The 14,772-nt window shown below is 52.9% G+C and overlaps 1 protein-coding gene across 1 annotated transcript in view; it reads left to right on the top strand.

The window, feature by feature from the left end:
• Window positions 1-14,772, top strand: part of LOC130585197 (uncharacterized) — a 37,660-nt gene that overhangs the window by 9,805 nt on the left and 13,083 nt on the right. Inside the window, exons 3-5 of the mRNA XM_057385581.1 lie at window positions 215-2,527; window positions 2,801-5,563; window positions 7,572-7,630. Of these exons, the coding sequence (XP_057241564.1) occupies window positions 215-2,527; window positions 2,801-5,563; window positions 7,572-7,630 (5,135 nt within the window). The remainder of the gene's footprint in view (window positions 1-214; window positions 2,528-2,800; window positions 5,564-7,571; window positions 7,631-14,772) is intronic.

Here is a 14,772-nt window from a genome sequence, read left to right as displayed (position 1 = left end):
GGCTGCGCGGCGCGCTCCCCCCGCCCCGCCGGGCCGCGTCCGCCCCAAACAATGAATGGGAGCGGCGAGCGCTGAGCGCGGCCCCCGGCGCCGAGGGCATCGCTCCCCGGCCCGCCACCCGGCAAGGATGCCGAGGGCAGGGCAGGCGCGCCGGTCCCTGGGGCTGCCGCGTGTCTTCTCCTTCTGTTTGTTCTTGCACAGCTCATCCGCTCAGATCCGATACAGCATCCCGGAGGAGCTTACACGGGGTGCCTTTGTGGGCAATATTGCCAAGGACCTGGGTACCGATGTGGCGAAACTGGCGGCAGCTAATCTGCAGGTACTGTCCGATTCGGATTCCCAGTACTTCTCTGTCAATGTGAACACTGGTGTTATAATGGTCAGCGAGCGGATAGACCGGGAGCAGCTCTGCGGGCAGAACCCACGCTGCTTCCTCCACTTGAAACTTGCCATCGAGAACCCGGTGGAGTTTTACCGTATTGAGGTGGAGATCCTGGATATCAATGACAACCCCCCGGAGTTCCCCAGTGAGGAGGTTGCCTTGCGCATCTACGAGYTGGCATCTCTGGGTGCCCGCTTCCCAATCCAGCCAGCCCAGGACCCCGACGTGGGCACCAACACCTTGCAGACCTATCACCTGAGTGCCAATGACAACTTCAACCTCAACGTGAAGGCACGCACTGATGGTGGGAAGTTCCCTGAGCTGGTGCTGGAGCGGGCTCTGGACCGGGAATTCAGAGCTTTCCACTACCTGGTCCTGACTGCTGAAGATGGGGGCTCTCCCCCACAGTCCAGCAAGATACGCATCACTATTCAGGTCCTGGATGCCAATGACAACCACCCGGTCTTTGACAGACCATCATACGGAGCACGCTTGGTGGAGAACTCGCCGCTGGGCACCCTCGTGGTGAAGTTAAATGCCACCGATGTGGATGAAGGACCCAACGGAGACATCCGCTACTCCCTCAGTAGCCACAATTCAGCTGCCTTACGCCAGATCTTTGCCATTGACGAGCAAACYGGGGAGATTCGTGTCCAGGGCAACCTGGACTTTGAGGAGGCCACTGTGTATGAGATCGAAGTGGAGGCCAAGGACATGGGGTCGCCCACGATGGAGGAGCACTGCAGCGTGGTGGTGGAAATCACTGAYGTCAATGACAACGCACCTGAGGTCATTCTTACCTCCTTCTCCAGCACCCTGAGCGAGGACGCGCTGCCAGGCACAGTGGTGGCTGTGATACAYGTCAGAGACAGGGACTCTGGCGAGCAGGGTAAGGTCCTGTGTCACGTGTCTCCAGATCTTCCCTTCCAGCTGCGTAAGGACTACGAGCACCAGTACTCGCTGCTCACCAGCACCCGTTTGGACCGGGAGCATGTTGCCTACTACAATGTCACCGTCTCGGCCTCGGACATGGGCAATCCCCCGCTCTCCCGCCACACCATCTTGCCAATCACCCTGATAGATGTCAATGACAACGCTCCCCAGTTTGARCAAGCATCCTATGAAGTGCTGGTGGCAGAAAACAATCCAGTGGGCAGTGTGCTGGTTACAGTCTCTGCTGCTGACCCTGACTCGGAGCAGAATTCCCGCCTGTCCTACTCCATCCTGAGAGCTGGTGGGACAGATCCAGGCCTGGATCCTACTCGCTACCTCTCGATACATCCCACGAATGGGCAGGTCACTGCCAAACTCCCTTTTGACTATGAGCAAACCACCTATCTCCAGTTCCACGTGGAGGTCTCTGATGGTGGCTCCCCGGCCCTGAGGAACMGGACACTGGTTCATGTTTTTATAGTGGACCAGAACGACAACGCCCCACGGGTGCATTTCCCCAGGGCTGGGGAGGACTCTGCTACTCAGTTTCGGATTTCCCCCTCCATCGTCCCTCCTGCTCTCATCACCAAGGTGGTGGCAATAGATGCGGACTCGGGGCGCAATGCCTGGCTATCCTACCACCTCGTGGAAGCCACAGACCTGGGGCTTTTCAGCGTGGCCCTGCGCTCCGGGGAGGTCCGGATCATGCGGGCTCTGCAGGAGACGGACGCCTCTGCGCACGAACTGCTGGTGGTGGTCCGGGATGCCGGGGAGCCCCCACTCTCCACAGCCGTCACACTGGTGGTGGTGGTGGAGGAGAAGGGTCCGGAGGCCCTGCAGGGCTCCGAGGCWCGGGCTGCTGACAGTGGGGGCTTACCCACTATCACGCTTTATCTGATTGTATCCCTAGTGCTCATCTCCACCGTCTCGCTGGTGGGACTGGCGGCGCTGGGCATACGGTGCCTCCGGCGGGGCTCTGCACCTGCCAACCAGGGCGGCTGCGTGGAGAGCGTGAACACGCTTCAGCCTCCTCCCAGCCACATTTTTGGGCACTTGCACTATGAGCCTAAGAAAGGGGACACGGTGATGGGCGTGCAGGTGACAGCAACGGCACCCCCCGCCCCGCGTTACCGCTCCTGCTTTTCGCCGGTCTCGGATATCAGCGAGTTCATGTTTGTGAAACCCTCCGCGGATCCCACCCTGTGCAGCGAGGTGAGCTCGGGGGTGTGGTCTCCAGCCTGAACGCAACCCCGGTGTTCGCGGGGCTCGGCACCGAGCCGGCCGGCTTTGGGGAGGGAATGTCCGCCGGTGCCCGGTGCCAGCAGCCGGGCGGGGCGGAGCGGGGTTCCCGCTGCCGGGAGTCCCCGGCGCCCTCCCGGCGCTGCGGGGGCGGAGTGGCGGCAGCGGGGGAAGGGGGGGGCTACGCCGTGCGTATTTTGGGGAAGGCGGTGAGATAGAGAAGGGGAGGAGGAGGGAGAGGAAAAGGAGGAGGAGGAGGAGGAGGGGGCTGTGGAGAGACGTAAAACTGTCACTCGGTCCATCCCCTCCGCTCGCCGACTTTGTGTGTCTTTGCGTATCGAGAAGCGGTTCAGCCGGCCGGGCTGCGCTCGCCCCCTCCCCCGCCTCCTCCATCCCTCCCTGTCCGGCTCCGGCTGCTCCGGCGGCGGCTTCCTCCCTGCACAACCCGCTCGGACCCCCCCGGGGCGCGGGGGTTCCGGCTGCCGGGGCCGGCTGCGGGGGCGGGGAGGCGGGGGAGGCTGCGCGGAGCCGCCGCCGCTCCGCTCCGCGCCGCTCCGCTCGCACACCCGGCACGGGATGCTCGCCGGACAGAGTTTGCCATGGCAGCTCCCGCTGCTGCTCGTAGCCTTCTCCTGCCTGCCGGCTCCCGGCTGCGCCCAGCTTCACTACTCCGTGCCCGAGGATCGCGAACCGGGTTTCTCTGTTGGCGACCTGGCCAAGGACTTAGGGGTGGAGGTGCGGAGCCTGGCYGCCCGCAACCTGCGCCTGGTGAGCGAGGGCGGGCAGCGGCACTTCCAGGTGGACCTGGCGGCGGGTGTGCTGCTCCTGGACAGCAGGCTGGACCGGGAGGCACTGTGTGGGCAGAGCCCCACGTGCTCTCTGCACCTCCAACTCGTCATGGAGAATCCCCTCCAGCTCCACCGTGTTGAGGTGGACGTCCTCGACGTGAACGACAACGCGCCCCAGTTCCCCAAGCCGGAGGTGGTGCTGGAGATCACGGAGGTAGCTAACCCTGGGACTCGGCTGCCCTTGGAGGTAGCAGAAGACCCAGATATGGGCTCCAACTCCATCTCCACCTACGAGCTCAGCCCCAGCAAGCATTTTGCCCTGAGCATCAATGTGAGAGGAGATGGTGTTAAAATGCCTGAGATCGTACTTGAAAAGGCACTGGATAGAGARAAGGTGCCTGTTCATCATTTAACACTGACAGCCCTGGATGGAGGGAATCCAGTGAGATCTGGCACTGCCAAGGTTACCATCCATGTCCTGGATGCAAATGACAACCCTCCTGTCTGTGAACCACCCATATCCAAGGTGCTTCTGGAGGAGAATGTGCCMGTGGGCACTCTGGTCACCAAGCTGAATGTCACCGACCTGGATGAAGGTCCCAACGGGGATGTGGAATATTCTTTCAAAACTAGCAATAATGCACCTGGTAAATTCACCAAGCTGTTCTCCTTAGATGCCCGGACAGGGGAGATCAGAACCAAAGCCCCTCTGGATTATGAGGAATCCAGTGCTTATGAGATTGCGGTGCGAGCCAGGGACAAGGGATCCCCAGCCATGGAAGGYCACTGTCACCTGCGAGTGGAATTAATTGATATCAACGATAACAGCCCAGAGATTGTGCTGACCTCKGTCTCCAGCCCAGTGCAGGAGGATGCAACCCCAGGCACTGTGATTGCCCTCATTGGTGTGAAGGACAGTGATTCCGGTGACAATGGGCAGGTCCGTCTGCAGATAGCGAAAGAGCTCCCGTTTAAACTGGTGTCATCTTTTAAAGAGCATTTCTCGCTGGTCACCAACGGTCCCCTCGATCGGGAGAAGGCCAGTGGATACAACATCACAGTGAGGGCTGTGGATTCAGGGTCYCCCCAGAGGGCCACACAAAAAACCTTTTATCTCCGCATCGCTGACGTGAATGATAACGCACCGAATTTCTCCAGCCCTTTTGATACAGCTCACATTCAGGAAAACTCCCTTCCTGGTACTTCTGTCTTTTCAGTGTCAGCGTCTGATCCTGATGAGGGTAACAATGCCAAGCTGTCTTACTCCATCGTGGATAATGGGATGCAGGATGTGCCCATCTCGACCTACTTCCGAATAGACCAGGACAATGGCACCATCTACACCGTGCGAGCTCTGGATTACGAGCAGGACAAGGTGTTCCAGGTGCCTGTGGAGGTGAAGGATGCTGGGTCTCCTGCGCTGAGTAGCACTGCTGTGGTCCACGTGTTTGTCCTGGACGAGAATGACAATGCTCCCAACATTGTCTACCCGTCTGTCCCCAAGGGCTCTGCGTTCCACCAAGCCATCCCAGCCTTGGCAGAACCCGGCTATCTGGTAACCAAAATYGTAGCAGTTGATGCTGACAGTGGCCATAACGCCTGGCTGTCTTACCAGCTGCAGGAGTCTGCTGAGGCTTTGCCTTTYCAAGTGGAGCGCCGCTCTGGAGAGATAAGGGTTGCACAGGCTCTCAGGGAGTCGGAAGATTCCCACAGGCTGGTGGTCTTAGTGAGGGACAATGGCACACCGTCCCTCTCAGCCTCTGTGGTAATAGTCATTTCTCCGGACGAAAACAGCGTGCAGGACTTCTCCAAGTCCYTGGACCTCCCCCAGTCTTCTCCCGAGGATACCAACCTAACGCTTTACCTCATCATCTCCTTGGTGTCCATCTCCCTCGTGTCCTGYGTGATGTTTGCTCTGGTGGCTGCCCGGTGTCTCAAAGCTGGCAGTGCCAGCTGGACCTTGGCGGGCTGCTGCCGAGGGGCTGGCCGCAAGCCCGCCTCCCATTTCCGAGGGCAGATGAAGCCAGATGGCTTCATCAAGTACCTGGACGTGGGAGGAGCGGGCTTGACCTCCCAGGCACAGAATTACACCTCTTGTTTCTCACCCATGTCTGACCAGAGCGATTTCCTGTTTGTAAAGCCCTTCAGCCATTCTAGCACTGCGGAGACCGTGGCTGCCTATGAGCAGGTGACCAGCACCTTAGCGAGTCCCTGCGATGGGGTAAGAGATGGCTGTTTCTTATTGTCCTCTCTGCTGAGTGCAACAGTTTGAGATATCCARGCCAGTTGGCTGTTCTCTGTCTGTCCTTCCTCCTAAGACGGTGGCCTCAGGGAACATGTGTCACTGTCAGCTCCTGGGARGTGGCAGGTGAAAGTTTTGGCTCGGCTTGGTGGAGGTGGGGGAGGGSGCTGAGCAGCACTGTAAAATCAAAGACTCTGTGTTTGTAGTGGAGAGCTTCTCCTTGGCCCCGTTCGTACTTGTTTCTTCTTAAAGCGATTCTCAGTGTGGTCAGGAACAGTTTTTTTGGGGGTTTAACTCCTTGATTTTGTTTCACTTTTTTTTCCTGAACTGTGGTGCGGAGGAGGTAATCTGAAAGGAAAGTCTGCCTTGTGTTTCTTTTGCTCAGTTTCAGAGGTGCATTGTAGAGATTTCTCATTTCCTAAGCTCCAAGTGTTATTAATTACTGACTGTGCCTCGGCAAGGGATCGTTTTCCAGCTTGATTGTATGAGCAAGGAGCTGAATTCAGTATTGAGCACTAAAATACTGAAATGCCTGTCGTGACATTATTCACAAATATCCTGGTGACCTTATATGCCCTTGGGCTTGCAGAGGCTGAGGAGCAGCAAGCTTTGAAAACTTGAGCTGTTTGTACTCAGGTGTCTAAATATAGATGTAGGTGACTGTGTTTAGCTGGAGCTTTTATAACTTTGGGATATAAAAAGTAAAGCAATTYTGTGTCACAAATGCCTGCCCTAAATTTGAAAATGGTAATTACAACGGGAATTCARAATATGGAAGGGCTATTCAAAATATTGGGAAGGGCTTATCTAGTGCAGTATTGTGTGTCAGMGTGTGCAAAAATGCGTATCTGAAATCTGGAGGGCAAGTCTTTAAACAGCCTCATTTGCATGCAGCATGGGGACCAGTGGGGCATSTATTTTAGGGGAGTAATTTATTCTAATATCTCCTTTCATGAGCATCATCAAAGCTGCAGAGAAATTAGTGAGAGCACATCTACTAAATAAAAATCTAGGTCAGCTCTACTCGTCTTTACTTTTCCTTAGTAATTGCATGTACAAGCAGAATAATCCTATAAACTGGTGTTCCACTATATGGACTATGAACTGCTTATTCCCAAAATAGCTGAGGGAAGTATTGTCCTTTCCAGGTAGTATGTCATACCCCTGGAGTTAATTAAGATGATTATGATTTTCGGAAGTGTGTGTCTTCCAGACAGAAACAGTTGTGCTATTTAGTGCTTTCCACAAAGGCGTGATTCAAACAGGAATATACAAGCTTGCTCCATGTCCTTCCTTATTTACAAAATGTTCATTGTCTGGTGATAAAATAACACGGGCAGAGAGCGATACGGGGGCTTATTAATGAGGTTACAAAGTGTGCTGCTGTGTCTGAAGGTTATTGTGTCTCCTAAACAAATAATGCTTTTTCCTCTTGCTGTCGGAAGTTTATTCTTCTCTCTGTGGACAGAAAAATATTGTAGTGTTCCAAGGCCACAGCAGCTAGAAAAAGTCATTCAAATACAATGCTTGAAAKGAGATCTCAGGCAGGCCTTTTTAAGGACAGAAGAAGGAGAGATTAGGAAGTTCTGTTACCATTTTACCTTAGAGTATTAAAAACATCTTTCTCAGTATCAATTAACTCTGCCACCCCCTCACACCCCCTTCCTCCTCCAAGCTCATTACTGTGGTACCACTGCTCCTGCTGAATTCATGCCCTTATCAGTTTATTTCATGCTTCATTTCTTTCACAGCCTGGTTTCCTGAGCTGCTTTGGAAGATTATTCTCTGAACAGTTTTTGTCATGCTTTTTGGTATTCATGCTGCTTCAGAAATACTCAAGAAAGGGGGAGGGGGAGCCTTCTCTTTGTTCTAATTGATTTGCTTCACTTGGACAGAACATGCTGATATTCCAGACTGAAATAATCCAGGATCAGTTCATTTTCAAAGGCAAGAATGKAGGTATTAAAACTCTTCTTTTTCTTTGCAGCAAGCTCAGCCTAACACAGACTGGCGCTTCTCTCAGACCCAGAGACCTGGAACAAGTGGGTAAGTGCTTCTTTCTTCTTTTATCAGTGGGGCGAAGGTTTCTTTGCTTTGTGTGCCACTTTCAGCGATGGAAAGTCCATGAGTGGCAGCTCTGAGAGCGACTGTCCCTGTCATTGATGGAGGCAGAAATAGGGCTGYTCCTGTGTCAGCTGTGTTTGCTGGGGGTGTGACAGCTGCTGTTGGCAGTGGTGTGTCTGGGTTTGGTGTCTGCAGCTCAGAAACTGGAAGGAACTCCAGRTGAAGTTGTGAGGTGGTTAAAGGACTGGACAATGGGTTTCACAGAGAAAGGCATCTTTGCTAAAGCAGGTGGTGAGCATGTAAACTCATTCCCAAATTGAAAATCCTAAATCCTTTCCCTGCATTGAGGCCTCTGGAAATCACTCCCTTTGTCAGTCATGCAACYTTGAGCTCTGTGCTGCTGAGGTGTGTTCTCAGAACCACAGAATGTGGCTCACAGAACCACAGAGGCTTCCCTGGTCCCACCTCTCTGCTCAGCAGGGACATCCCAGAGCACACAGCACAGGGCTGTGTCCAGACAGTTCTGGAATATCCCCAGTGAGGGAGATTCCACCTCCTCTTTCTGAGGTGTGTGTGAGGTCACAGAAGAAGCCCCAGCAGCAGAGCTGAGCCCTCCCAATCCATACCCTGCTCTTGACTGGGAACTCTCTTGCCTCTGCCCACCAAGGTTTGCTGGAATTGGTCTGCTGTGAGAGACCACTGACAACAAAATGTTCTTTGCCTCTCCCATCTTCCCTGCTGGTTCATAAGCAGGGGCAGGGATCTCCTTCAGAGGGTGAACTCTCTTGAAAGACAGAACTTGAACTGGATTCCACCTTTCTCTGTGCATACCCTAACCAGAGGTTACTCTGTATGAGGAGACTGGCTCCAGGGTGATTTATATGTGAAAATATTATACCTTTTGGGGCATAACTGAGAATTATACCTCAGGTGTATTATAATATATGAAATTTGGATAATGTGCTTCCTCATCTGGCTGGGTCAGGTGCTGTATCTCTGTGCTCTGTCATTCCTGGTGACCACTTTGGCAGCTCCTTTGGAGGTTAAAATGGTGACATGGGAGCACTGGGTGTCAGAGCTTGCAGTCAAACATCTGCAGCAGCTGTTTGTGCCTGAGTCTTTCCCTGGGTCTGGCTCAATAATTCAGCTTATCAGAAAATTAAGAGATTGCTACAGCCAACTTGTTGAAGTGATTAAACTTTGCTATTGGGCTCTTTTAGCTGATAAGGCTAAAATAGAGTGAGGGCTTGATGTAATTAGATAAAGTGTTCATAGCAGAAACTGGCCTTGGACTTAAAAACAAGGCTATAGCTGGAATAGTTCTCTCAGAGGTCTGTTGAATTCCCCATCACTGACAACGTTTTAATCAAGGAAAATCTTTCTAAGCATTTCCGCTCTAGTTCAAATGACAATTAACAAAGCCCTGTTAATGCAGAAGTGCAGCTGCTGTAATTGTTTTGTTGTGAGAAGGCAGTAAATGAGCCCCATCAGAGCAGCTCTACTGCTCCCTCTCCTAGCATCATGCTGGGGCTCTTCAAGGCACTGAGCTGATGCAGTCCAGACCCCTTTAGCTGAGGGACAGGGACCTTTTCTCAGGTCATGGGACAGTGACACTCACCCCAGCTCCCAGCCCCGGCCTGGATCCCTTCACAAGCTCCAGCCCCTTCCCAGTGCCTAAGAGACAGCAGCAACTTGTGGTGTGGGGAGAGATGCAGGAGGAAAGGCAGCCTCAGGCTGTTTGTGGGGAGCTGAACTGCTCGATGTCACTGCTGAGGATCTGTGACCTGGGTGCCCATCATGCTCCCTGAAACAGCTGCTCTTGAATCACAGAATRGTTTGGGGTGGAAGGGACCTTAAAGCTCATTTTTTCCCACCCCGTGCCATRGGCAGGGACACCTTCCCCTGGACCAGGCTGCTCAGAGCCCCATATCAGTGCCTGTTGTGACAGGGGTTCCCATATTGTGGGCTGAACCCTGGATTTGGAAAGAGGCTTTGCCCAAGCACAGGCTGGTGCTGAAATAACTGGAAAAACTCAGTGGATTTTAATTCCTGCTGGTTTTCCCCATTTGCCCCTGTCCACATTTACAACAAAACAGCTCTTGCCGATCCTTTTCCGCCCTGACTCTTCCATCCTGTTTCAAGTTAAAGCAAGTTGGATGTTTTTATTCCAAACCTGTGTGACAGTATGAAAGGATGGAAATAGAAAGTGCTCTCATATGTTCTGTGTCCAGCCCTGACATCTCCCTGGCGATCAAACAGGCAGATCCTGGAAAGCAGCCCACTCCCCATTGTGCTGTTCCCGTGCTCTTCCCAGCGTTTTGATGCCTGGTGTTTGAATTCCCCAGGCACTGCTTGGTAGTACAGATATTAAAGAGGGGGCAAGTGCAGCTGCCTGAGCCCGGCTCGCTGCTCTCTCYCCGATGGTAAATCCTGTACAAATGTGTCTCCTGCTGACAGGTGAGGCTCTGTAGCACCACGAGCTCTCTGAAGTGCAGGGCTCTGCTCGGTGCTTGGGGAGCACAGCCCACCTTTGAGCTGAAAATAAAAAAAAAAAAGGGATGTGCTCTTAACTCTATTTGACCCAAATTAAATGCAATAAAGACACAGCAGTTTGGGCCAGTGGTTTGGATGGATCCTGGCACTGACCCAGTTGGAAACAATCTTAAACCCATGTCAGGATTTCTCCCTTGTCTCCATGGGAGCTGGGGAAGAAACAATCTCGTCTTTTCTCTGCATAGCCCTKCCTATCACAACAGATCCCACTTGTCTCTGGGCACCTGGAGCCAGGCAGAACAGGGGAAGCTCAGTGAGGCAGGGACCAGCTCTTGATCTCGTACATCCCTGCACTACGGGACAACAAAGGGAATCTGCTCTTTGTTCTGAAACACGGAGWGCTCTGCTGCACATGCTCAGGAGATAGGAGCTCAGACAATATGCTCTGAAAATGTGGTAGCGAGGCAGACCTGAACAAAATGATTCAGAATTAATCTTGTTTGGGAGAAATAAGAGGATAGGATTATTAATTTAATGATGTTTGTGTTTTGTTTTTCTTTTAAAAAACCCCACCCATGCTGTCGCTGGGCAAATGTAAATGAATCCGKACTGATTCCGAGCAGCAGATGCTATTCCCAGACAAATCAGATCAGTGGCTGTAGTAGAGATTACAGTGATGAATTGGCCGAAGTGGAGTAAATGAATGGTCAGGCAGCRTTGCAGGATATTCCTGTGGGATCATCAGTGTGGGGTTTGCCTGTGGGAGGAGGCTGGTGGTGTATGGCAGGAGAATGCAGGGACTGGGACTGGCACAAAGGACCCATCTCGTTGTTTTGGTTTGTTTTCTTTGTTGTGCTCTGCATGCTCACAGCACTGCCTGACTCTGGCTGCTCTTTGTTTTGGTGTCTGTGTGATGATTTGTTCAGGAAAACACCGGGCTGAAGTCATGATTTCCTTCCTGGAGGATGGGGAGGGCTTTGTGTTGCTCACAGGTGGACACAGGAGGGTGAGGCAGGCCAGGAAAGAGCCAGTGTGTCCTGGGCATCTGGTGGCAGGAGTGAGGACAGTTTTGGGCTGGGAGGAGATGCCAGGCAGGAAACACCCCAGAGACAGCAGCAGGGGACTTTCAAGGAGGTGGGAAGCAGTGTGAGAATCCATAGCAACTCCAGGGGAGGGAGGAGCGAAGCGTTCAGAGAAGACACCGAGTGCCATTTCACACCCCCCTTCCATTTGTTTTCGCCAATCCTAAATCCCCCTTTGTTAATGCTTCCCAAAGCTGTTGCTAGCCAGGCTTCCCCTCCCAGGCTGAGCACAGCCAATGGTGATGTTCACTTCACTTCACTTGTTTGTCAAACRGCATCACAGCTGCCCTGTGGGACCTCAGCCATCATCCCCCACCCACAGCACCAGGGTTTGGGGCTGACACTGGAGGTGCTTGCAGCAGGGGAGAGCCAGGAAGGAAAAGAGGGATKTTTTCCCAGTCTTTGTTTTGTTTTCACGCAAGAACTCCAAGAGTTGTGCTTGCAGGACTATCAACAGGCTGCCTGTGTGTGCTGGGGGCTGGGGAGGAGAATAAAGATTAGTCCTTTAAGCTCTCAGGGGTGTTCTTGGGGGTCAAAGCATGAAGGTGTTGCTAAAAGGGGAATTGTGATGTTTTTGGGGTACTCAGGAGGTTCTGCATGACAGTGTACCAGGGCACTGACCCCATATGTGTGTGTCTGGAGGGGACATCCCAGAGCAGCTGGGGCCAGAGCACCAGAGAGAGGGAACCACGGACATTCCTGGGCTCACACAGCACGGGGGTGGATACCCAGCAGAAGGACAACTGGCCACAGCTGCAGGCTTTGCCCACATCCTTCCTAAAAATAAATACTTGCAAACCCAGGAGGCACAGGGRTGTCTGTGGGTGTTGTAAACACCCAGGAATTTACACTGCGAGTTTGTGTCTTGTTATAGTGGATCCAGGAGCGAGTGCCACAAAGCACACGCACAGGGCACCAGTGGGGCTGTGCAGATAAACCCTGACGGATTTACCTTCTGTTCATTCATGGAAAACGTGGAAATGGGCATGTGCCAGGCAGGGCTGCTGGACAGGCTGCAGCTTCTCACCGGCAGGAGCAAAAGCAGCAGCAGAGAGAAGTCCTGCTGTGGGAAGTTTAGGAAATAATTACAGTCCTCAGGTTTGTGTCCCAAATGCACCCCAGGGTTAAGCCTACAGTGGTATTTGCTTTGCCAGGTGTGGTTCCACACGTTTTGCAGGTGAATTAGAAAGGTGTAACAGTCTTTAAGCTAAAATTCCAGCTTCTTCTGGCTGGGTTCCATCTGTCTGCCTGTTTGGTATTGAGTCTGTAGTGATTCCTCCACAACTCTYGTAGCATGTGGAGTGTGGAGCTGCTCTCAATTGCCACCTCAAGGCCTGGGGAAGTTGTGAGTGGAGCTCTGCAGCCTGAAAAATCACAGCAGCCTCTGGAAATCTATTTGAGGCCATCGCTTTGAAGGARCAGCCATAATCTAAGTGACAGTGCTCTCCTAAGATTGAGAGCTGCTGTGTTTTAATGTGGGCTGTGGATATCTGAGTTCAGGAGGAGTGAAGGAGCTCTGCTCTGAAGGGAGGGTTTTCCCCCTGCTGAATTCTCTGGGGCTGTGCAGCTCAAATCATCATCTTCTGCCAGGTCCTGGGGAGTCTGGGAGAGAAGCTGCCTTTTTAGGGGARTGTTGGAGGTGGTTGTTGATGTCCTGATGCAGCCCACACCAGACTGTTTGTGGGGCTCTTGCTCAGTGAACACCTTGGAGGGAAACCACAGCAAGGGCCAGGCTGTTGTATCTGTCAAGTTTGACCCGGTGGGTCATGAAACAGAAAAGACTGAAGACAATTTAGAGCCTCATGGAGGGACTGGAGGGTGTCCAGGGCAGGGGACGGAACTGGGGAAGGGCCTGGAGCCCCAGGAGCGGCTGAGGGAGCTGGGAAAGGGGCTCAGCCTGGAGCAAAGGGGGATCAGGGGGGACCTTGTGGCTCTGCACAACTCCCTGACAGGAGGGGACAGCCGGGGGGGTTGGGCTCTGCTCCAGGGAACAGGGACAGGAGGAGAGGGAATGGGCCAGGGGATGGGCAGAGTGGGTATTAAGGAAAAAGTCTTCACTGAAAGGGTGGTCAGGTGTTGGAACGGGCTGCCAGGGCACTGGTGGAATCCCCATCCCTGAAGGGATTTAAAAGCTGTGCAGATGTGACACCTGGGGCTTAGGTTAGTGCTGGAATTGTCAGTGCTTGGTTGGACTCGATGATCTCAGAGGACTTTTCCAACCTAGTAATTCTGTGATTTTATTACTGGAGTTTTCTGTCAAACCTTGCAGAGAAAACACAGCTTTTAAAGGACTGTGAGGCTGCCCAGATCCTGGCTTTGGGGTGCAGCTTTGTGGTGCAGTTTTGGGGTGGATTTGGGGTGCTGGGACGGACAGGAGCTGTTTTGATGCTGAAAGCAGAACTTGTCCCTGTATATCTGCTCTTCCTCCCCCTCTTCCTGTTGATCTGATCTTGGGATTGGAAGCTGAACGTTTTTTGGAGATGTGTCCTGGTCCCACCCCAACTCCCCTTCCACTTCCCTGTGCCACCTGTGAGCACTCCTGTTTGCAGGGCCCACCCTTTTGCCTATTAACAGCCCAAATCCCAGCAGATTCAGTATTTGGGCTTTTTTCTACACGTAGCCCTTTTTAGCTGAATATTTCCTTCCCTTATTGACCATTCTGCACCAATAATCCCTTTATCTGCATTTGTCATGGTCCTTGAAGTCTGAGCCCTCCAGATCCTGCCAAGTGGGACAAAAGCTGTAGAGCCTTTTGTGGAGAGAAGGAAATATCCAAGTGATGGGTTGCATTTCCCATTGTGGGGAGCCCCCAGAATATCAGGAGTTTCATCACCAGTTTTRTGTATGGAAATGCTATTTTAGGTCATTTAACAGGTGCTATGTGTATTAGTTTAATTTTTCTCTCCCCACCTGCTTCCTGCACAGCTGAGCCCATGCCATGGCCGGCTGCAGGGATGGATCCAAAAAAACAGGCACAAACAACCTTTCCAAAGAATTTCTCAAAATATTTTTCCTGGCATGTCTAGGACACAGGTGGTGGCAGGATGGCCCAGGGGAAATAATTACTGGTCTCAGCTCTGTCTCCTTCAGGAGGATTAGAAAGAGTTSCTGGCCCCACTTTTAGACACATTGTGGGCTTTTGTTCTGCCTTCATCCAGCAGAGCAGCAATCCAGCAGCTCCACGGGCTGGAAGTAAAGATTCTCCAGTGCTTGGGAGGCTGGAAACCTTCCCCCACTCACACTTCCTTGCTAACATTTCCAATTCCATCTTTGCAAAGTCATGATCTYAAAGCTGGGCCTCATCCAGGCTCCCTCCAGGCCCTGTAATTGCATTACAGAAGTGGACGGGAATGTGCAGAGCCGAGGCACTGGGGGGGAAGGGCTGGCAGCATCCTCTGTCAGGGAACGGAGAAGGACAGGAAATTGTGGCAGTTCTGGAGCCAATCCCACTGTTTTTGGAGGCTGGGGGAGGGTGGTGGGCTGTGGGATGTGGTCGTGGGATGCTGGTGTGGGAAGCAGGACAGAGGGACTCTCACCCTGGGGCTGTGT

This window comes from Malurus melanocephalus, unplaced genomic scaffold (assembly GCF_030028575.1).
Source record: "Malurus melanocephalus ecotype Western Australia unplaced genomic scaffold, MMel_1.1 scaffold_845, whole genome shotgun sequence".
Lineage (NCBI taxonomy): Eukaryota > Metazoa > Chordata > Aves > Passeriformes > Maluridae > Malurus > Malurus melanocephalus.
This window is presented reverse-complemented; position numbering and strand designations above follow the sequence as displayed.